Source organism: Medicago truncatula, chromosome 7 (assembly GCF_003473485.1).
Source record: "Medicago truncatula cultivar Jemalong A17 chromosome 7, MtrunA17r5.0-ANR, whole genome shotgun sequence".
NCBI classification, from domain to species: domain Eukaryota; kingdom Viridiplantae; phylum Streptophyta; class Magnoliopsida; order Fabales; family Fabaceae; genus Medicago; species Medicago truncatula.
Window position 1 is genome coordinate 55,246,973 of NC_053048.1, and position 23,662 is coordinate 55,270,634.

Genomic DNA, 23,662 nt, shown 5'->3' on the forward strand with positions numbered 1-23,662 from the left:
ATGTATTTTTCCCAAGAAGGCTGCTCACTATTTTACCCCATGAAGATTGATCACTTTTTACCCCAAAGAGGGAGAAAATAAGTAGTGAATTTGAATAAATTATTGTAAGAATTATTGTATTGTATGAATTATTAATAAAATGAGATATTGTTATATGTCTCAATTTAGTTCATTCCTTTTTATTTTATATTTGCTTTTATATTTAAATTTTGTATTTAATGAATAAATATTAATTTAGTTCATTTACTTTTATTTATATTTGTCTTTATTTAATGAATAATATTGAATCAATATTTATTTTAAGTGCATAAATAAATTAGAATAAAGTAAATAAAATAATTTAGATTAATGTAAATAAAATAATTTAGATTAATGTAAACAAAATAATATAGGATAAAGATAATAAAATAATTTAGAATAAAGTAAATATTTTTTTAGAATAAAGTAAATAAAATAATTTAGAATAAAGTTAATAAAATAATTTAGAATAAAGGCCTAAATGTAACCAAAAAACAAGAATAAAGGCCTAATTGAAAATTATTTAGTGCATAAGTTTCATATGCACTAAATTCAGTAAAAAAACAATAAAAAAAACGTATAAAACTCAATAAAAGTGTTGAATAACCGACCAAAGTTCAAAAAATGTGTTCTTGACCACCGGCCAAATTGGCGTGAGTTAACTCACGCTAGTGTTAATCCTGGGCTCAAGAACACACGTTTTTATGACTTTGTTCAATGCATTTTAATTGTTTTTACACGTTTTTGTTAAGTTTTTACACGTTTTTTGACCCTATTTATGGTAGATATAACCTATGTTACAATCTCCCACTATAAATACACCTCTAAACTTCCCCATTTCCTCACACCATCTCGCATTCTCACTCTCCTCCTCAGTCTCTCCCCCATGAACCTTGTTCCTTTCCTTTCTTCTTCTTCTTCTTTATTTTGGTATAAAAAGAGAAAGAATGATAAGTAGTGGGAATGCTGGGGAAAAGATAAGCAGTGAGCAACTTTCTTGAAAAAAGAACCCGATTGGATAAAACTAAATGTGCAGATTTAGTTTTACCCCAGGGAGGTCGGTTTTCTGGTGATTTTCTTTTAGTTTTACGCCAGGGTGGTCGGTTTTCTAGTGGTTTTTATTTTTTCGCAGATTTAGTTTTACCCCATTGTAAATCTAATAAGAATTATATTAATAAAATGATATTTTATATCTATTATTTTTGTTTCTTTATTTTTGTTCATTGTTGCATTTATTTTATGATTGATTGCGTGCGTATAGTCAATAAATAAATAAATTCGAGTAAAGTCAATAAATAAATTAGAATAAATTCAGCGCGAATTCGAATAAAAATTGCGACAACGTGAATTCGAATATAAAGTCTAATTAAGGTTTCGTTACATTACATAAACGACATGTATGTCAACAATAACATTACATTACATGCACCTTCCAACACTGGTATTCAAGTGTCAAAAGAATGAGGTGCATTCCTTGACACTTGAATACCAGCGTTCAAGACACTTATCAAATGTTGGAGTCTTGCCGATTAACAAGTTTGAATTGCTCCATCCAAAGTAAGACAATTGTTGTAGTTGGAATGTGCATTCCAACTACAACAATTGTCTCACCTTTGAATGGGGCAAATTCAAACTTGCCAAACAATAAGACTCAAGCATTTCGCCCCGCATTCATGTTTTTCCTTTGAAAGAATAAATTTTTGTTAGGCTTACTTTAGATGATGGTATTCAAGTGCCAACGAAATGAGGTTCATTCCTTGACACTTAATACCTTCATCTAAACCAGCATAACAAGAATTTAATCTTTTCAAAGGAAAAACATGAACGTTGGACGAAATGCTTGAGTCATGGCCGTTTGACAAGTTTGAATTAGCCCATTTCAGAGCTAAGATAATTGTTGTAGTTGGAATGCACCTTACCCTAACTAATGACGATCTTATGGTGGAATCAAGCTGTTGATGATATCTTCAGTTGATCTCAGCACCGTCACCTGCATATTGATCCACTGGAACATGCTGTGCTCCCAACATGCTCGTCACGTTTTCGTCGTTCTTTAACTCCACCAAAGTGAATGATACTCTCCCCTCGTCGAGCGTTGGACGTTTATACCGAACGTATTCCACCCTCCTTGCATCTCTGGGGTTGACTCCTTGGTTGAATTCAGTCAGTTCATCATTGAGACCTCTTAACGTTACATCAAGGTACCGAACCTTCAACCTCTGAGGTTTTCCGCCGTTGAATTCTGCATGAACGTCGATCCATCCGGCCGTTGCTTCAAATCTACACAATAAGAAATTAAACACAATCAATGAAAAACTCATTCCAACATTTTATCAAACACTTGGAGTACAAATTATACATAAACCTTAAAAATGATAACTACAACATAAACATGCAAACATCTAAATAATTAAGCAATATTACTCGTTTGCATGTAACATTGGGTCATATCTTGCAAAAAAAAATAAAATTTAAACAAACCCTAAATCTAAAAAAATCTAATCTAAGTGTATAAAATCTAACATAGTAACTAAACATCATAACAATTAAGCACTATAAGTCATTTGCATATAACATTCTATCATTTCTTGCAAAAAAAAAATTAAAATTTTAACAAAACAATAAACTTAAAAAATTCTAGATTAAGTGAAAAAATCTATCATACCAACATAATTTAAGTGAAAGCTTACTTGTTCTTGTTGTTGGAGTGTTAGAGTGTTGTTTGATTTGAAGTTGAAGGAATTTTGGAGTTGGGTAATTTGAGAGAAAAATGAAATTTGTATGTGTGTGTTGTTTGAAAATGAGGCAGAAGGTTCTGGCTGGGTTAATTACAGCACGTAGCGTGACTTAAGTCACGTAGCGCAACTTAAGTCACGCTACACATGTTAGCATGCGTAGGGGTATTTTGGACATTTACTTTGGGAATGATTTGGGTAATGAGCAGAATTCTAAGCATATGGTGGCTCTTTTTGAATGCATGCTGGCACGATAAAAAAAAAAAACTGCACAATTAAAGTTCTAATAACTTGACACCACAAAAAGGATAGTCCAACAAAACAGTACATAAAGAAGCCACAAAAGATATTAACATTTAGCTATCACAAAAAAATGTCACACATAAATGGAACAAGATCAATGTTGAATTAAGTGAAATAAAAAACTTTATTAACTTGACTCAACAGTCCAAACTCATTACAACGACTTGCATTTATTTATGGATACAATACAAATTAACCAAAGTAAAGAAAATCTCAAACAGATGCCTTAATGTCCCTAGAGTATCCATTTTGCTTATCAGCAAACCTATCCCAAAGCATCACACCTCCATACTTTCTTGATCTTTTAACAAAAGGCAACACTTTACTTATAAGTACCTGTGTTGGCACATAACCACTACTAGCAGTAGCAGCTGATGGTGAGGCAGGAACTCCAACATAAATCTTACTAACCTTAATAGTCGAAACCCATTGATTCCAAGATTTTTGGAACTTGTTGAGGTTACTAGCTTCAATTTGACAAGGACCATTGTTGTAAAATTGAACCCAAACATAGTCAAATAGTCCTGTTGATAATGCTCCTTTGAGATGTTGATCAGGAAAAGGACATTGAGGTGCAGCTGTTAAGTACACTTTTTTGGTCCCTCTATGTTGAGACAGTCTTCTTGCAAGCTCACTATAAAAAACTTCACCACCACCAACTTCAATGTCAAAATCTACACCATCCAACACAACATCACCTAATGGTCTTGATTTTGATGTCCCTCCTAAGAAATTGTTCAATATGTAATCTCCAACGTTTCTAGCATCTTCATTGGATGATAAAGAGTAACCATTGACACCACCACCAATTGAAAGTATGATTTTGATGCCTTTCTTTTGGCAATTTTTTATGTCTATGCTCAAACTCTTGCAACCATTGTTTGATGTGGGATCACAGTGACCTGCTAGATTGAGTTGAGGTTTACGACCACTACCAAATATTGATAGAAATGCTATGTTCACAATTTCGTATAGTCCAGTGTTACATGTTTCGGTCAATGAACCTTCTCTCTCGTTTTGACCCCAATAAACCACAATGTCTCCACCATTTGTACTAGAAACCAAAGTAAGAAAAATTAAGAGAAAGATAATTGAATTTGAAAGCCTACGTGTTTCATTTCCCATTGCAATACTATTATCAGCTTGATGCTTATCCTAAGGAACCATTTATAATAGAGGCCACGGGATAATGTTGTTAAGCAATCAATTCATATAAATTGATAATTTACTTAAATTTTATTTTCCTAATTGTTATTTTATTTTATTAACGTAGTGTAACAACAAAAGCCGCGACGTGACTGAAGACAAAATACCAAGAGCAAAATAAGAGTTGATTATTTGGAAATTCTTCATGGACATATCAAAACAAAAAAGATGAGTAAAAAATAGGTAGCATCTTAAGATTAGAATAACACTATCCAATTTTGTTTACATGCAAAAAAATGTGTTAGAACATGTAATGAAGGAAGTAGTCGTATTCTTCAGCTGGACTCATTCATACTTGCTGACTAAGGTTTGGATTGGAACCACCAGCTTCCATTGTCCAATGTTGTTGGTAGTCAGTAGAGCTATTATTTGAATATATATATATATATATATATATATATATTGGTGGTTTTAATCTTTTGTCTGTCTGATTGAATGGAGGGAGATTCGGGTTTTATCTTTTATCTTATTTTTGCGACAATAATAAACATCACATCCCCTAAAAAAATAATTTTGTCAAAAAAAAATCCCCTGAAAAAATAAAAAATTAATAAACATCATGTAAAAAATAATTTTATAATTTTTTTGGTTTAATTTCAATTTTGATCTCTATATTTTAAAGTTACTTGATTTTTGTCCCATTTTCATATGTGACATATTTTAAACAATATGTCATACGATCCGATGATGTAGTATTATACTCAACCATGAAATTACCCAAAACTTTCCTAAAATTATCAATTTAAATATGATAAATAACCATTTTTAAGTTCAAATATATGAAAGAATGACCAAAACTGAATGATTTTAAAATGAGGACATCAATTTCGTGAGCAAGTAAAAATAAAGGAACCAAAACTATAATTAAACATAATTTTATAAACATATTTTGTGAAGACAAATACATTTCTGCGAAAGAATGTGAAGACACATACATATAAATATAAATATATGTAAATGTACATACTATAAGCATATTATGGTTGGACAATATCCCTCCGGGTATGGGAAAGATATTTCAAAAGTTTGTCTCATCAATATACCAATACGTATGTCTTTTTTTTTGTATTGGTCGATGTTGAACCCCGAACTATGCATATTTTATGCACTGTTTTAACCAACTGAGCTAAGCTAAGAGGACACCAATATGTATGTCTAGTGATATGAAATGGTGTTTATATTTGTTGACATGTTTTAAAGAAAATAATTATATTTAGAGATAATTTTTGTAACCATATTATTCGTGCATAATATTCACTAATTCTATTGTTGACCAATCTCTATCAAGCAATATGACATATCACTTTTAATGAGGTCTCTCCTCCTCTGAGGTAGTTGGAGGATTATCTTTTGATCTATTTTTCTTTCCTCTTTCTTTTTACCCAAAATCATAAAGAAAAGAAAAGAAAAAAAATCACAAACATTTGGATCTAATCATAAATTTACCTATTGGCATAGTTTACGATAAACAAAATGAAAATCGATGTTGGTAATCCAATTATCTAAGTCAGTATACATCAAATTTTTATATTTTTTGACTCGAGGGGGTAGTGCATGTCAAGAAGCAGGGTTGAAAATTTGGTTGCGAAATTGCATTTGCTACAGCTGAATATAACGGTTCCAAAAATAAAATGGTAAAATCTCAATATATATATATTTTTTTTTTGCTTTCGCATTGGTTTTCGACCCACCAAAGATGAAGGACTAATTTGACTCATACGTAGATACATGCGCACTGATCAAGCGTTGTTCCCATGGAAATTGAACTCGATATTCCCTGGATACGTCCTTGGAAAGAACTCCTTCCCACATAAGTCCAAGTAACTTGGTTAAATCCCAATATTAGTACTCCACTCTTTCTTGAAAAACTTGAATCTAGATGATAATTTGGATAAATGCACATCAAGAAAATCTAGATGATAATTTGAGTTGATACAATATCTAACTTGAAATCTTTAACGGTATAAAATTAATTTGTTAGAATATAGACTGTATAATAGCTGTCAAAATGGGTTAGTTTTGTTGGTTTTGATTTAAAATGGTGTTAAACTAGCAATAAAACGAAACTACTTTCACTAATGCTAATATTCACATTAACACTCTAACGGTTATAACTTACACCTATGAAAATAGATATACGTAGTAGGTCCCACTCTTTTTCATAACCGAGAGAGACCCTTCCCTTTTCTTTCTCTCGTTCTTTCTTCCGCCGCAATCACAACCGTTGATCCTTTCTTGATTCATCTCACCGGAAATTGAACAACAAAGATGAATCGGTAAGGCTCCAGAGAGAGAGAGAAAGAAAGAACAGCGATGGCGTCTCTTGTGAAGTCACCGGCGAAGACGCAACTAGTATTAGAGATCAACTTGATCTCAGCACAAGGTTTGAAACCACCGTCATCACCACGGCGAAACTTTCAAACCTACGCACTCACGTGGATCGATTCTTCCACCAAACTCCGAACACGAGTCGACAAAATCGGAGGTCAGAACCCTACATGGAACGACAAATTTCTCTTTCGTATCACACCGGAGTTTCTCGCCAGCGAAACTTCCGGCGTCTCTGTTGCGATCTACGCCGTCGGTACTTTTCGTGATCACTTAGTTGGCACTGTCAGATTCTTAATCAGCAACATCCTCTCATCCTCCTCCGCCGACTCCGGCAACAGAACTCCTTGTTTCAGTGCAGTTCAAATACGCCGGCCGTCGGGGAGTTTCTGCGGTATATTGAACATAGGAGCAATGGTGGTAGACGGTTCAGGTTTTCCGGCACTGGAGAAAATCTCAGCGATAGGTTACCATGACTTAATGGGAGAGAAGATAAAACACCGCCGGAAAAAGTTGTTGGAACAGAAACCGAAGGAGGTTACGGTGGCCGGAGAAGAAGTTTCAAGCGAATCTTGCGATGCGGAGTCATCAGTGGATGAAGGGTCCACAACGACGTCGTCTACTTCATCACCCAAAACGACGGCGTTGAAGGAATGGAATGGAGTGAGAGAATTATCGGCGGGAAATAAAGGATTAGTGGGTTCAGGATTCTTATGCTGTTTGGTTGCACAGAGGAATAGCCATATCAGCAGGTAACAGTGAAAAAAAGAGAAGAAAAAAAAAAACTACTCTATGATTAGTGGTAGTTTATATAGTGTAATCAGACTTTGATGGACGGTGGAGATTCTCCTGGAAAATTTAGAGTCAAATTTAGCAACATTTTTTCCCATGCTTTGGGACTATTATGTAGTAATTCAGTCCCTATTATCTTTTGTTGTTGTAGTAAAGTAGAGTACACTACACTACACTCTGTTTTCAAGTTTTTTACTTGTTGCTTTTTAGTAATTCAATCATTCAAAAATACATAATAAAGTTTAGAAGGACAATTTTCCATGACAATACTAGTGAGAAGTTTTAAATTTTGATGGTGGTTTAACTAGTAAAATCACAAGCCAAATTTGTCAATTCATACGCAATGTTATTTATTAGCCTTCCTAAACCGCAATGTTTTTAGTAGCTTCCTAGTCCTACTAAAAAAATTGCTTCCTACTCCGCCAACAATAGCGGGTCGTACAAGAAGGGGTTAGACATCCACAACAAATACGATGAATCAATGTTTGATACAGGCTCTTTAGATGGCAAAGGCTAAGTTGCATGACCTTCATGGGTCTCCTACCGGTGTAAGACTTGAATTTTTTTTTTTTTTTTTTTTTTTTTTTTGCAAAAGGAATGTTATCCATTGAATGTAAGTTTGAATATTTTCAATGGTTGAGATTAATAGGCTAAGTGACCCACTATGCTTGTATTCTTTTTAATATATATTGATTTAATAAATGCATTTGATTTTGGATTCAATTTTTAGAAAGGGTGTTTTTGTCATTGTTGAAAAATTGAAAAGTTTTCCCAGCAACATAATACATTTCATCTCTATTATCTTCTAGTCAAAATTCCAGCAAGCAATGTTCTTGACAATTTGATGAAATAGTTAAGAATATAGTTTTTTTTAAGGAAGAAAAATATATTAATTGAAAATATATTATAAATACAATTTATAAAGAAAAATTACACATACATGTACTAGGAAGATTTTGAATGGTCAAGATTTATAAATTACTTGACTACTAAGATTTATATATATATATATATATATGAGTTTTGCTAGAAGCCACTCATGAAGGTGTCTTTTAGCAACCCACACTTCAAGGTGTGATTTCCACTTTTTAGTTATAACTTTGCTAAAAGACACCTTTATAAAAATTAGTTGGTGTCTTTTAGCAAATGATCATAGAATATCTTGCTAAAATACACCTTCATAAAAGGTGTCTTCCAGCAAAACCCTATATATATATATATATATATATATATATATATAGATTTTAAAAATACCAATTGATTTTGTAATTACATTTAACAAAGGGTGTTTTTGGCAATGTTGGAAAAATTGAAAAAATCCCAGCATGCTCATAGGCCTTGATTAATTCTGATTTAGTTTTAATGATAATAACTATATAATTATAAATAAAAATAACATTAGTAATTACATATTATGTTTTTTAAAGAATATTATGGTATTTTTAAATAGGGATAAATATGTTTTTAATCCTTATAAATATATCAATTTTTCATTTTAGTTTCTCTAGAATCATTCTTCAGTTTTTAGGGTTCCAAATTTATATATTTGGGGAAGAAAGAGTCGTTAATGAGGAAGAGGAGAAAGAGCCGTTAATGAGAAAGAGGAGAAAGAGCCGTTGACAATTTTCTGAAAATTCATCAATTTGGTCCCTGCTTGCGTGGCATCTGACGTGGTAAGCATTGTAAGAGGTTAACGTTACACGTCACCTCCGTTAACACACCAACTTAATGGAGGGACTGATTTGATTGACATTTTGTAAATTCAGGGACAAAATAGATATTTCGCAAAATTCAAAGACGAATTTGACCGATTTTTTAAAATTCAAAGACGAATTTGAGGTATTAATCATTTAATTAATATATTCATACATTAGCCCTGTAATATTAATAGCAATAATGTTTGAGTGAAATTATTGTGAAAATTTTTAATTACTTTAATTTGCTACACTAGATAAGGATTGTAGTGCAACTAAAACCAAAGGTCATTTTAGTGGACCAAAGCAAAAAAAAAAATTAAAAAAAATTGCTCTCTTACCATACGAAACCTATTAAGGTCACGCACGCTAAACGGGACCCATTTAGATATTAATATCTCGAAGAAGCTACTTCATACTCCATAAGTTCCTACCTATAATACTTTTAATTTTTTTTTCTTCTCATTTTACAAAAATACGTCTATACCAGTGTATTTTTTGGTATAGCAATCATAATATTTTTTTTCCCATTCTTATTGTCATGGGTGGAAAAAATTCAAACAATAAGATAGTTTAATTATGGGACTAATAATTATTTCTTGACCATAGCACCCATTAATTTTTTTTTGTTCATAAAAAAAAAAAAACAGAATGATACATCACTGCCATAACATCTTCAATTATGCAAAAACCCGTACCGAAGTATGTGAAAGGAAGTTTGGTTATATTCTTCTTAGAATTATTCAATTATAATGATTAATGGAGTTGCTTTTGCTCTCCAATAACCAATTATTTTTAGCCAATCCTCTCATTCCTATGTCTCCTTTAGAGGAAAAAATTCCAAGGCATGACATGTGAATGTGATGAGAGGGAAGATGGACCACAAATCTATCTACTTGTATTCTTTCTTGGTGAAGCAACGAACCACAATATTTATCACGGCCACTTGTGCCATCCCATAATTCAATAAGTCGCGTGCTTAATTTTAGCACTCTTTCAATCTTATTGTCAAAAACATAAACACCCTTCCAATCTTCCTTTAGTAAGGTGTTTAGTCATAATGAGATGCATAATATTCTTGAACAAACAAACACAATGCTCGTAGCATCCATAGGGGGAGCTTAGGTTACCCTAGCATGTAAGAAATCAAAATGACAAATTCAAATCTTGACCTCTGAACTTTAGGCTTTTTAATGTTACCCTCCTTTTCTATTTTTTCCACCAGAAAAATAGAATTGGTTAATGGCCTTTTTTGTTTGCCTTTCAAAGCCAATATGATGAAGCTCAAACACTTCATCCAACGGTTGCGTTCTGTTGTTCGATGTATATGTTGAATTTTCTTTAAGCAGATATGACGCAGTATTATCAAAGTTATGTGATTGTTTTATGAACACCGATATGTGTCTCGAAGAAATGTGTTAATAACACTCTTTATTTGTCCCGTAAGTGTAGCTCAATGTGTGTGAATCTAGCCACTGGACTACTTTACAAAAATAACACTCTTTATTTAACATTCTTTTTTATTGGATGCAATTTCATGCAAGTTCACACCATTTTTAAAATTCTTATCGACATAAAATTATGAAAATCTACATGAATTTTACCAAGTAAAAGATAAGAAAATGTTGCTAATACTTCAGTTGTGCATAAATAACTTGCAATGTATTTTTAAACCAATTGAGAGTCTACATAACCATAAAGACTTGGATTAGAATTTAGTCTTTTTTGTTTTGGATTCCTCTATGCATATGTAGAGATTGTTAAATTTCTTTCTATAATTCGATTTGAATCCATGATCTCTTGCTAAATTGAAAGAGATCTCTTATTATCTCATTCAAGTATTTTTTTATGTATGGTAACTTATTTAATTACAATACAAAAAGATACCTATCCTTTTTTTTCCTGTTTTTTTAATCTTGGTTAAAAAAAAAAAAAAAAAGTGAGAAAGAAACAAATAATTTAGCGAGGAGACAAGACAAAAGGGACAAGAAAATTAAGGTGATTGGGAAAGACAGGACCCAATACTCAATAAGAATGGACCCCACAGTGAAGAACTATTGATGTGGCTATGTGAGAAGAAAGCTGAGTTTGTAACTTACTTAACAGGTTAATATTCTTTCTACTTCATGACACACGGCACTCTCAACTTTCAAACACAAAACACTTTGAATGTTTTTTAAAAATTGAAGTTTAAATTTTCAAGTTAAAGATGGAAAGAAGAGAAAAATGTACGGAGAAAAGAGAAGAAGGAATAATGGTGGAAAAGCTGAAACTTGTGGAGAAGAGAGGAGGAAGAGGAAGGTCTTCAAGTTCAACACCACCACCCACTTGGAGACTTGTTGACTTTCCTTCTTCCCAACAACAACAGTTCCTCAACTTTCCCACTTCAAAAACACTCTCTGCAAGAAATCTCTGTGCTAAACTCTGGGAATTTCACTCCCACCACCATGAGCATCCTCCCTCTCACCAGGTACTTTTCTTGTTTTGTATCCATTTTCAATTTTTTTATTTTTTCATGTATAATTTGCTTATGTACTAGTTTAATCAAGATATGCTACACTTTGTTCAATCACATGTATATTACATGGCAATGACATTTTTGGTAAAATTATTCATGTACTAAATTTCTTCTTATCTTTTTGTATACTGTTTTGTTTTCAGATGCCTATAATTGGAAATTTCTGTTTCAGCTTTAAAAGTTGGTGACTTTAGTTTGGCTTGTAGTTTGTATATATCAATTAAGAGGGTGATGTAGAATTGTATGAATAACATTATACTTTCATGGTTTACATTAGGAATTATCATTATGAAGTTGATCTGCTCTTTGATTTTTTATTAGAGGAATTTTAATTTAAATATTTTCTTCTTATTTTTTTATGAACCTTTTCTAATCAACTATTACCTAATGTTGATGCCAAAGAATGAAATAACATTGAATTATGATAATGAGCTCTTTACGAAGAGAGGTGACATAGTATCCATATCCAATGTCCATAAAATTGTGTTCTTCCTTTATTGATAACTGAAAGACTTTCAATTCAAACACTAATTCCTAGAGTCAGGATTATGTTTGAAGCATTTTGTATACTAATGTTTGATGACATTTTTATATATATATTTCGAATTTCAATTGCTGGTTCTTACTTTGTTCCGCAATACAGCCAGCATCTGCTAGAGACTCGAGAAGACGTGTTCAAGCATCAGTTGTTCAGCAGGGTAAATCAGTTGACAGAAATGGTTCGGCTCTACAGTCTGTGGCCCCTGCTAATTGCCTTAGCTCGATGGAAGTAAGTAAAATAGATTCCATTTGAATCTCAAGAAGTTTATGGTTTTTAACATATTAGGTCACCAGAAAAATAAATATGAATGAATGAACATGTAAATACGAATTTGAACAAGGATATGAAGCATTAAAATTGATTTGAGGAAAATCTGCATCTTAATTTGTAAACCATGAGGGATTTACCGTTGATGAACCTTCTGAGGCATTTTTAATGAAAGTCTTTAAAAGTGTATGTAAACCAGATGGTTTTTAAAATGATACTTTTACCCTTTCATCCGGTATAATAAGATGAATGTGTTATTTTTCATAAAACAGGTTACACAAGAGTCATCCAGAGAGTTAGTCAAGGTTCTCGACCGTAGCTGGCGTCTTGAAGAACAGGATGCGTTGAATATAGCAATAGTGAAAGCTCTGATAATGGAACTAGATCTTTCTCAAACACAGGTAAAAGAGTTACTACAAGAAAAGAAAATGAATAAGCAGGAAATAGAGAGCTTAATGAAGAAAATAACAGAAGACAAACTTGTTAACAAGAACAAAGAGCATGAAAAGATCAAAGCTGTAGTTCAATCAGTCAAGGAAGAGATTGAAGATGAAAGGAAGTTAAGAAAGCATTCAGAAAGCCTGTATCAGAAACTGGCTAGTGAGCTTTATGAAGTGAAGTCTTTGTTACGTGGTACTCTGAGAGATCTCGAAAGAGAAAAAAAACAAAGGATCCTTTTGGAGAATTTGTGTGATGATTTTGCCAAAGGAGTAAGAGATTATGAACACGAATTACGTTCTATTATGCATAATAGTGCTGATAAGGATCACATTAAAGGTGATAGCCTTGATAGGCTAATACTTCACATTTCAGAGGCTTGGCTTGACGAGCGCACGCAAATGAAGCTAGTTCAAGATGGTATTGGCAGTGATCTCCTAGAGACACATTCAATAGTTGACAAGTTACATGTTGATATTGAAACATTTCTTCATACAAAAAGATCTATTGACTTGAAGAGATATAATTTCCCCTCCATTAAAGAAGTCAAGGAAATTCACCCTTGCCTACCTTCATTGGATTCCTTTCAACTAAAGGAGACAATAAATTCACCTCATAATTTTGCCGAGGAAGCTTCCATTGGTACCAACAAGTTTGAACAGAAAAGGACTGCGGAGAACAGACTTAACAAGTGCTTTGTTGAGGGGAAATCAAGTGAAATTGGAAGGTACAACAGAAATCTATTAAATGCTCCTAGAGAAACAACTTTGTGTGAGACAGTACAAGGTCCACCAGAAAATGATAGATGCAGGACCAATAGAAATAATTCATGTCACAGCCTTGAACAGTTAGTTGGAAACAGTTCTTTGTCATCAGAAGGTGATAAGGTATATCCTGAGAGTATTTGCAGGGAAGATGCATGTGTCCATTCTTCAGTTACAGTTAAGGGTAGTCCTGTTAAACAGTGGAAAAAAACATTGTTTGTACCTGATTTTGATAAGTCTCAGTCTACTAACAAATTGCCTCGGGGAGTAAAAGACAATACATTTATGGCAAAACTGCTTGAAGCAAGGTTAGAGGATCATAAATCTCGCTCTAAGCCTAGTAAAAGCTCTTTTTGATCAACAACTAAACAAGTTTATGATGAGAACATTGGAATATTAATAGTTGCAAATGTATTATTACATTCTAAGGGGCTACATATATATTTAATTCTAATTCTAGAATTAACCTTTTGTAGAATAGAATCACATTGTAATTATGGTTGGTTATAACCTGTTCCTTGCTCACCAGTATTTCCTAGGGGATTGAGAAGACATGTTCAAGGATCCGTTGTTAAGCACCTTAGATCAGTTGAAACTTGATTTTTTTTTTTTTTTTGCTGTGGTTACAGCTTGTGTCTCCTGCTAGTGACAGTAGTTCGGTGGAAGTAAGTATATACAAATATAGATAGGTTCCATTTGAATTTAGAGAAGTTCTATGACCAAGTATGAATTTGAAGGATGATTCAAACTCGTTTCTTTGGTTTTTCCATTCAAGGATTGCCATGATAAATTTCCTCTTTATGTTTCTGTACTCCACAAATATAGTTGTTTTTTGTGCTAGCTGATTGGTGAATTATACAAAAAATATTAAATTAAACTTTATGCTTATGAAGGAAACAGTTCTTGCATTTGTAGAGCCACTGTTATACTGAGGATTATATAAGGAAAGTTATATATAATTCAAATGCTTTTTATCTGGTGTTCATCATTCAAAGAAAAAGTGAAGAATCAGAGAGTAATACATTTTCTATTTACAGTTTTTGTTTTGTGGTTACTGTTTCAATATTTGTTGACAACAATCTCTAATTTTTGAAGTGGCATAGATACTAACTTCTTGTTATAATATCTATGTTATCTATTGAGACATTAGAATTTATTTGAGGAAAATACGTACCTTGATTTGTAAACCATGATGGTTTTTAGAATGATTCATTAGCCTTTTATCCGATATAGTAAGATGAATATTTTATTTGCTTTAGACATGTTTACACCATATTATCTTGTAAATCATATAAGTTCTTTAAACTTCAAGGGTAGGATTGGAGAGTCAAGCTGCTATCCAAAATCATCAAGAGTTAGTCAAGGTTCTCAACCGTATCTAGTGTTTCGAAGAACATCATGCGTCAAACATAGAAACAGTGAAATCCTTGATATGACCTAGATTGTTCTCAAAACACTTGTAAAAGAGTTGCTACAAGAAATGAATAAGAACTTAATGAAGGAAATAACAGAAGACAAATTTATTAACAAGAACAAAAAAACTTAATAAGATCAAAGCTGTAGTTCAATCCGTCAAGGAAGAGATTGAAGACGAAAGGAGATTAAGAAAGTGTTCAGGATGCCTGTACCAGAAGCTGGCTAGTGAGCACTCTGAAGTGAAGTCTTTGTTCCATGGTACTCTGAGAGATCTCAAAAATGAGAAAAAAGCAAGGATCCTTTTGGAGAATTTGTGTGATGATTTTGCCAGAGGTGTACAAGTTTATGAACACGAATTACGGTCTATTATGCATAATGCTGATCGCCTTGATAGGCTAATACTTCTTGTTTCAGAAGCTTGGCTCGACGAGTGCACACAGACAAAGCTAGTTCAAGATGATATTGATAGTGCTTTCCTAGAGACACATTCAATAGTTGACAAGTTACGCATTGATATTGAAACATTTCTTCATGCAAAACGATTTATTGACTTGAAGAGATATAATAACTCCTCAATTAAAGAGCTCAAGGAAATTCACCCTAGCCGACATCCATTGGATTCCTTCAAGCTAAAGAAGACAATAAATTCACCTCATAATTTTGCTGAGGAAGTTTTAAGTTTACATTGGTACCGGCATTTTTTAACGGAAAAGGACTGATGAGAAAGGACTTAACAAGTGTTTTGTTGAGGGGAAATCAAGTGAAATTGGAAGGTACAGCACATGGGTATCAACTTTGTGTGAGACAATAGAAGGTCCACCAGAAATGGGAGGCAGGGCAAAGAGAATTAATTCAAGTCATAGCCAAGTTGGAAAAAGTTCCTTGTCATCAGAAGGTGATAAGATATATCCCTAGGGTATTTGCAGGGAAGATTCATGTGTCCATTCTGCAATTACAGTTAAGGGTAGTACTGTTAAAAAGTGGGAAACAACATTGATTATGCCATATTTCAACAAGTCTCAGTCTAATTACAAATTGCCTAGGGGAGTAAAAGACAATACATTTATGGCAAAACTGCTTGAAGCAAGGTTAGAGGAACATAAATCTCGCTCTAAGCCTAGCAAAAGCTCTTTCTGATCAACAACTAAACAAGTTTATGATGAGAACATTGGAATATATCAATAGTTGCAAATGTATTATTACACTCTGAGGGACTACATATAGTTAAAGAAATGAATCTCATCACTTAATGTCATGATTATCATTGACTTCCTAATAACAAATAGTCAACATCATCATTTCATTCTATTTATAAACATTGTACAATTATTGTTATTATTATTGTAATTATGGTTAGCTCAATTATAGGACCATGACTGTAAACTATTATGTTTAAGCACAGTTGCTGCAATAGAATATATATCATATTATTCACCATTTTCTATCTTGGCATCAGAGCTTTAAGCTTGAAAGCTCTCATCGATCCAATCATGTCATCCGCTGCCAACACAAACCAGAAAAATGACATTCCCACTATAGTTTATGTCAAGTTGGACAGAGACAACTATCCATTATGGAAATCATTGGTTCTTCCATTGATCAGAGGCTACAAACTTGATGTCTACATGTTGGGGACAAAAGCATGCCCAGATCAGTTCATCACATCAGGTGAAACAACAAAGAAAGCCAATCCTGACCAGGATGATTGGATTGCTCGAGATCAAGCACTCCTGGGATGGCTAATCAACTCCATGACAACAGACATAGCCACACAGTTACTACACTTTGAAACATCCAAGGAAATTTGGGATGAAGCCCAAAAGCTTGCAGGAGCTCATACAAAGTCAAGGACAATCTACCTCAAATCAGAATTTCATAATACTCGTAAAGGGAACATGAAGATGGAGTAATATCTCATGAAAATGAAAACTCTTGCAGACAAGTTGAAACTTGCAGGGTCACCAATTTCAAACTCTGACTTGATGATCCAAATTCTGAATGGATTAGATGCTGACTATAATCCAGTGGTAGTTAAGCTTGCTGATCTGATTGATCTCAGTTAGGTTGAATTTCAATCCCAACTACTAGCTTTTGAAAGCAGAATAGATCAACTTAACAACTTGAGTGGTCTTACAATCAATGCATCTGCAAATTTTGCAAGTAAGGATGAGTATAGAGGAAACAAACAAGGAACACGAGGCAATTGGAGAGGTTCCAACTTTAGAGCAATGAATGCAGAACTTGAAGCAGAAAATAAGAAGCTAAGGAAGGAAGTTCTAGAACATAAGCTACTGCTGCTGGAATACAAGTCAACCACTGAAGCGCAGTTAGAAGAAGCAAAGGCTAGAGAAGAAAGACTGGTTAAAAGTAATGAAGAGTTCAAGCAAGAGATGAATAGAAAGGCAGATGAAACACAAAGAATGATGCAACAAATGATGGAGATGATCCAAAAACAAGCCCAACCCTACTTGCACACATTAGCTTGTTTAGTTTTATCTCTTATTTGTTTTCTGCACATTTTATTTGCTTTTGAATTACTCTTCTGATCAATTTTGCTTCTGAATGAATATGAACATGCTTCTGAACTTCTTGTATGCTTTGATTTATATATATGGATAGAACTCAGGGGGAGCTTACAAACCTCACCTTAAAATACTATTGGACTCAGGGGGAGCTTACAAACCTCATACCCTTATAGTCAACGTGTTAATTAGATTAACAACAATTGAACATTTTAAATACTAATGTTTGTCATCATCAAAAAGAGGGAGATTGATGAAACAAAATGTGTTTAACATTAACCCTTAAGAGTTTTGCTGATAACAAGGTATTAAATTGTCAATTGGATATGCTAATATTTGTTCAAGTGTACAGGACTATAGACAAAATTTGACATCTTAAAAAGGTCTTGGAAGAACAATAAAGAGTAAAGGAATCAACAAAAAGGAAGCTTAAAGCGTCTGAAGACAAAGTACTCCTGAAGTGGTGACGTCATCAGAAGCAAGTTCATCAGAAGCTGAAAATCACCAGAAGCTGCAGTTCATCAGGAGATGCAACTTAAAGCTTCAAAAGTTGTTCAATGGATTCAATCTCGTCTAAGCATTGCATAAGACTGAAAAGGTGAAGCAACGACAAGTTTGAAAGGATTTGAAGGCATCAGATGCTTATTCTTCAAAGAGCGTTGACAAAGTACAATTGTACGAAGTGTACAACCACTACCTCCACTACTTTGTTTTTGTCTCTGCTACAAGACAAGAAAAACAGCTCTGCCTGCAAAGATGTTCCTTCACAATAGGAATGCATTTGAAATTGACCCTTCATATAGGACAATAACCATATCAGGCAAAATATCATTGGTGATTGATCAAAGCTTCAAACGACTCTATTTTGAATGTGCTGGCAATTCACAACGTCTCTTTCACACCTCTATATAAAGGAGTGAAGACTCAGAGTTTTATACAGAACAGTACCCATAATTACAAGTGCCAAATCTCTGATGAAATTGTTCTGCACTTAGAAATTCTAGAGTCTTAAGAGTCTGTATCTGATTTGTATTGTTCAACCTCAAACATTTTTCTTTGTAATTCTGTTTGAATTAAGAAGTCTCTTGCAGTTGTGCTTGAGCATTAGAAGTCTCTTGATTGTGTTCAAGAGCATAGGAAGTCTCTTGCAGTTGTGCTTGAGCAATTTGAAGTCTCTTGCTAGTTTTAGCAGTGAGCAACTGTAATCAGATATTACATAGTGAATTCTCCTTGGAAGTGCAAGGGGGACATGACTGACTTCCGGTTTGTGGAAGGAACCCGTATAAATTGTTTTGTGTCTTTCCTCTCTCTCTGTTTTATCCGATGCATCTAGTTCTGAACTTCACTTCAGAAGTAGAACTCTATCTACTTCTGATCAGTGTTTTCAGCTTAAGAGAAAAAGAAGAAAAAGTCAACACAATTCAACCCCACGTTCTCGTGTTTTTCTCACCTTCAGTTGCCTCCATGACTTGAACTATGGTATTTCTTAAAATTAAAAACCGTATAACTGAGAAACGAGGTTTGAAATTTTTGAGTTATCAAAGTACCTGAGTGGGACTCTTCAACCATTACATAAGCTTCTTCATTTGGAGGCTCACATGGTGCAGAGTCACCCATATCGGGTTGGTCGTTTAATAAAGCTGACACCAAAAACGAGAGAGCAAACATCAATGACAAAAAAAATTGTATTAAACGTAGAGTGACACTTTTTAGGCAAACATCTATGCACAAAACCATGTTTTGTGGTTTCTTTGGCTCCTATCATAATTAGCAGGGCCGGCCCTAGGCATAGGCCACGAGTGCGACGGCCTAGGGCCCATGCCGGTAGGGGGCCCTAAAATTTTTTATTTCTGGGGGTGTATATAGTAAGAATTGGTTTTCTAGGGGTTTATATAGTAAAATATTGGCAGGCCCGAAAATTGACATGAAAAGCTGGGCTGCAGTCTGTTATTGTTTTGGCCTTTCTGATGCAATTTGCTATATATACCCCATATGAAACAAATCTTTCTATATACACCCTCCCAAAAACAATTGGCCCTTTGTTTCTAATAATGTGCCAATAATTTTTTTTATATTTTTTGGGGCCCTTTGTTCCTAATAATGTGTCTTACTAAATTAAAAATATATGTGATATTTATTATCCAGAAAATTGGAAGAATTTTCATAACAAAACAAATTATATTTTAGTTGAAAATGGGCCTACTAGAGAAATAAATCTTAATCTTGCCTTGAAAGTATCCAAAATAAATTAATTATATCAATATAGTAATATAAACTTGGTACTTATAGCATATAAAAAGATGAATGATTTATTTGTAGTATAACAAATGAGTTATTGTATCTTAGATTACTCTAAAAAATTTAACACTAATTTTGTTTATCAAGTATTATTGTTGTTATGTGTTAACATTGGAGAATTTTGTATTCAAATGTCTAAAATTTAATTAATTACGTGTTGATATACTTTTATTTTTTTGGTTTTACTATCATTAGATGTCAAAAATTCAGTGTCAACTATTTAGGTGCTAAAATTTCAGTCTACTTCGGAGAAGCTATTGTTCTCTAATCCTATGATATTTTGTTTAGTTTTGGTTTCTATGGAGTATTTGATTTATTTGAAGATGTTGCCTAAAAAAGCTTTTATCTTATAGTGAAAAGCCAAGGAAAAAAAATGAAGCGTTAGTAAAATCATAACAAGAAACTAAAAAAGTTTATGATGTATTATGTAAGGGCCCATTTTTTCAAACTATGCCTAAGGCCCCTTAAACGCTAGGAACGACCCTGATAATTAGGCGAACAAAATCATATTGAACTCGTGGTGTTCTAATCATACAGCAGCAAGTTCGATCATTGAGCCATGGGCCACGACAGAATCAAATAACCCATGTCTATTGCTCAATTTACTTTCAGATTTAAAAGCGTCGTTGGGCCAAAGTAAAGGTTTTAAGAGAGAAAAATATGCGTGATACTCAGGTGTCCCGGTTCTCCTCATAAATAACCAAAATTGAGATGTTTTGTCCACTGCGAACAACCAATGAATGTTTGCCAAATAATCGATTTACCGGAAGGTCCAGTTCAGATATGTTGGCACAAACAATAAATGAATATTTGTCAACTAATGAGCGAACTGTTAAGTTTGATTGCACTACATTTAATATAGAAAAATGTTCTTTTTCAGTTTGCAGGAACCCTAATATGTTCATTTGATCTGAGTTTTACATTTCAATTCATTCCCTCTATTTTGTAGAGAAATATGAAATAAACAAAGAAGCCACACAAATTGAATCACGATAACATTTGGTTCATAGCATACCTACCAACCCTAGAAGATGAAATCAATATAAACAATAAAAGGATAAGAAAACACAATAATTTCATAATAACGCAGGACTACATAATGAACATCAATAAGTTACACAATCTCTCACTTTTGTAAGAAAAAAAATACACACATTTTCCCATTAGTATCTCAAAAAATGGAAAAATAAAAAAACACAAAGTTTAGGGTTTTGGAGGAAAATATTAGTTTATACCATTCTCTTTCTTGACGTCCTCTCTTCTCCTCTTCCACTTGTTAACCCAATCTGCAATTGTGGAACAACTTTCGACGACATTAGAATGATCTTCAATTGCATCTAACTCAATTTGAAGTATTAGTATTCTATCCGATAAATTACTATCATTGAAGACAAAACCGAAATCGGCATCCTCAGAACCTTCTCCACCTCTAAAGGAGGTGAGACATCTAACTCCATCACAAGTAGAGAAAGAAGAGATAGAAAATTTAGTGTAACGAGAATGGAGAGTTTTACCCTTATTTCTATTCTATTGCAGTGACTACCTAGAATGTAAATAATACATGTAGATAATACAAATACAAATGATTCTATCACCTTTTTTTTTTTGTTGAGGGGTGATATTCTATCATAAAATATTAACTGATTTGCTGCACTATTTTACGGATGTGATAGTTGATTGACCATTTGCATATATTAACATGAATTTGAATTTTGTGTTTTTATCAAAGTTTGATTCGAATTGTTCATTGAAGCATGTTAATTAGTTTTAATAATCACTTTTTGACCTAGCCGATGAGTTGTGTGCTGTGCACCTTCACATTTTACAAAAAAGCGAGTGATCGGAAATTGACATTTCTATTTTGCATAAATCTTTATGTTCTTGAATGTGTATTAAAGTCATGGAAATGATTACCGCGGTAATTCTCAGTTTGAGTTACCCACTTAGTCAATTAAAATCAACCTTGTGAGTAGGTGGCTGTTAAGGAGTGTTAAGAATAGTGTCTTTTCAAACTCAATTTTAAGCAAACAATTTTACAATATCCAATACATTGAACCTACAACAGATATTTTACACTGCCAAAGCTGGAGTGCAGGGACATTTTTCGATTGTTGATCTATCAACACTATCCACCAAGTGCAACAAACAGACATTGTAGGGATGGAACCATCTTTTAGAGGAACTTGCTTTCTGTTGTTTTCCATCCTCTTGATCGGTATTTTGATTGTTACGACCTCTTTTATTCTGTTTTCGCAGTCTCTGGTACTCAGCCTCTTTCTCATCATCCGAAAATTCTGCTTCATCATACTGCCTGGATGCATCGATCACATCCTTTCTTGTAAAGGTCCTTGTTATTAAGCACATGATTTACAAATTCCGCAACAAAGGAAATCAAAGTTCCCTCACGGATCCCTTCTGGCACTTCTTTTTCAGAGTTGTATCTCACAGCATAATAAGGCAAGAGGCATCATCTCCATTTTCCTTGACCTTATGTTATAGAAACTTCGCTCTAAAACTTTTTAACATCCTCTGTGACATGTAACAAGATAGATGTATAACTGCATAAAAAAAAAAAAAAAAAAAAAGGAAAATCAGTTGTCAATGGTTGAACTGCATAAAAAAAAAAAAATTAAGATGTGTATAAAGATCTATCATAATGATGCAAACCAAATCATATTTTGACTAGAATCACAAGGATCCATTATTGAAATGTATTTAGACATAACCCCCAACAAAAAAAAGTATTGAAAAAACTCTCCTATTGCTCTCAACTCCAAAGACAAATTTCTAAAATCCAAGAATAGATCAGATCACCCAAAAATGAAGCAAATAGACATAATTAAATGGACAACCTGGTGCTATAAAACTCCCGCCATGGCAGGGTTCATTGCGAGTCCGTTGTAAATAGCTCTGCATCTGTGAAACATTTGCAGGAGGTTGATTCCACAACTTGAACTCGTGACATTCTAATCACACAGCAACAACTCCGATCGTTGAGCCATGGCAGGATCAAATAACACATGACTATTACTCAATTTACATTCAGATTTGAAAGCGCCGCTAGGCCAAAGTAAATCAGGGTTTTAAGAGAGAAAGATGTGTGCGTTACTCCGGTGCCCTGATTCTCCTCTTAAATAACAAAAATTGGGATGATTTGTCAACCATTGATTGGTGGCTGATCTTTACAATAAAAGTACAGGATTCGTTGCGAATGACCAATGAATATTTGAGAAATAATCAATTTACCGGAAGGTTTGGTTCGACAATGTGTCACAAACATCAAATGAGTGTTTGACAACTAATCATATACCGTTAAGTTCGAAATGACGTCCCTTGACAAACCAGTTTGGTAATGTGTCAAAAAAAACGTATGAATATTGGACAACTAACCCACATACCGTTTTGAAAAACAAATCCACATACAACTAATTTCGGTATCGTGTACTTTAAAAAACGGGCGATAACCCAAAACAATTTGTCACCTTTGAAAGGCGTATCTATGTTTGATGGTATTGCATTTCATTTAACAAAGAAAAATGTTTCTTTTAAGTTTGTGGGAACCCTAATATGGTTGATCTGATCATAGTTTTACATTTTAATTCATTATCCATCAGCATTAGAACTAGCTTCAATTGGATCATCTATGACATCAATTTGAAGATTCTATGTGAGAAATTAGTATCGTTGAATGAAAATCCGAAGTAAGTAGGTATCATCAGAACCTCTGGAGGAGGTAGATACCTCGCCATTAGTGGCCCAAATAGATTGGTGTTAAGATCCTTTTCATTCTCTAATTAATAAGAGGACAAAGAAAATGGAAAA

At 33.5% G+C, this 23,662-nt stretch overlaps 3 protein-coding genes across 3 annotated transcripts; 2 read left to right on the forward strand and 1 right to left on the reverse strand.

The window, feature by feature from the left end:
- Positions 1-3,082: 3,082 nt before the first annotated feature.
- On the reverse strand, positions 3,083-4,190 carry LOC11434665 (hevamine-A). The gene has a single exon (XM_024769821.2). The coding sequence runs from the start codon at positions 4,179-4,181 to the stop codon at positions 3,270-3,272; it is 912 nt and encodes a 303-aa protein (XP_024625589.1). The 5' UTR covers positions 4,182-4,190; the 3' UTR covers positions 3,083-3,269.
- A 2,186-nt stretch (positions 4,191-6,376) lies between these two features.
- On the forward strand, positions 6,377-7,715 carry LOC11435140 (uncharacterized). Its single transcript, XM_003626476.4, has one exon. It carries the CDS (start codon positions 6,576-6,578, stop codon positions 7,344-7,346), a length of 771 nt encoding a protein of 256 aa, XP_003626524.2. The 5' UTR covers positions 6,377-6,575; the 3' UTR covers positions 7,347-7,715.
- A 3,426-nt stretch (positions 7,716-11,141) lies between these two features.
- On the forward strand, positions 11,142-14,481 carry LOC112416363 (uncharacterized protein At5g41620). The gene is made up of 3 exons (XM_024769966.2): positions 11,142-11,546; positions 12,238-12,363; positions 12,675-14,481. The coding sequence occupies exons 1-3, from the start codon at positions 11,286-11,288 to the stop codon at positions 13,959-13,961; spliced, it is 1,674 nt and encodes a 557-aa protein (XP_024625734.1). The 5' UTR covers positions 11,142-11,285; the 3' UTR covers positions 13,962-14,481.
- Positions 14,482-23,662: the final 9,181 nt, after the last annotated feature.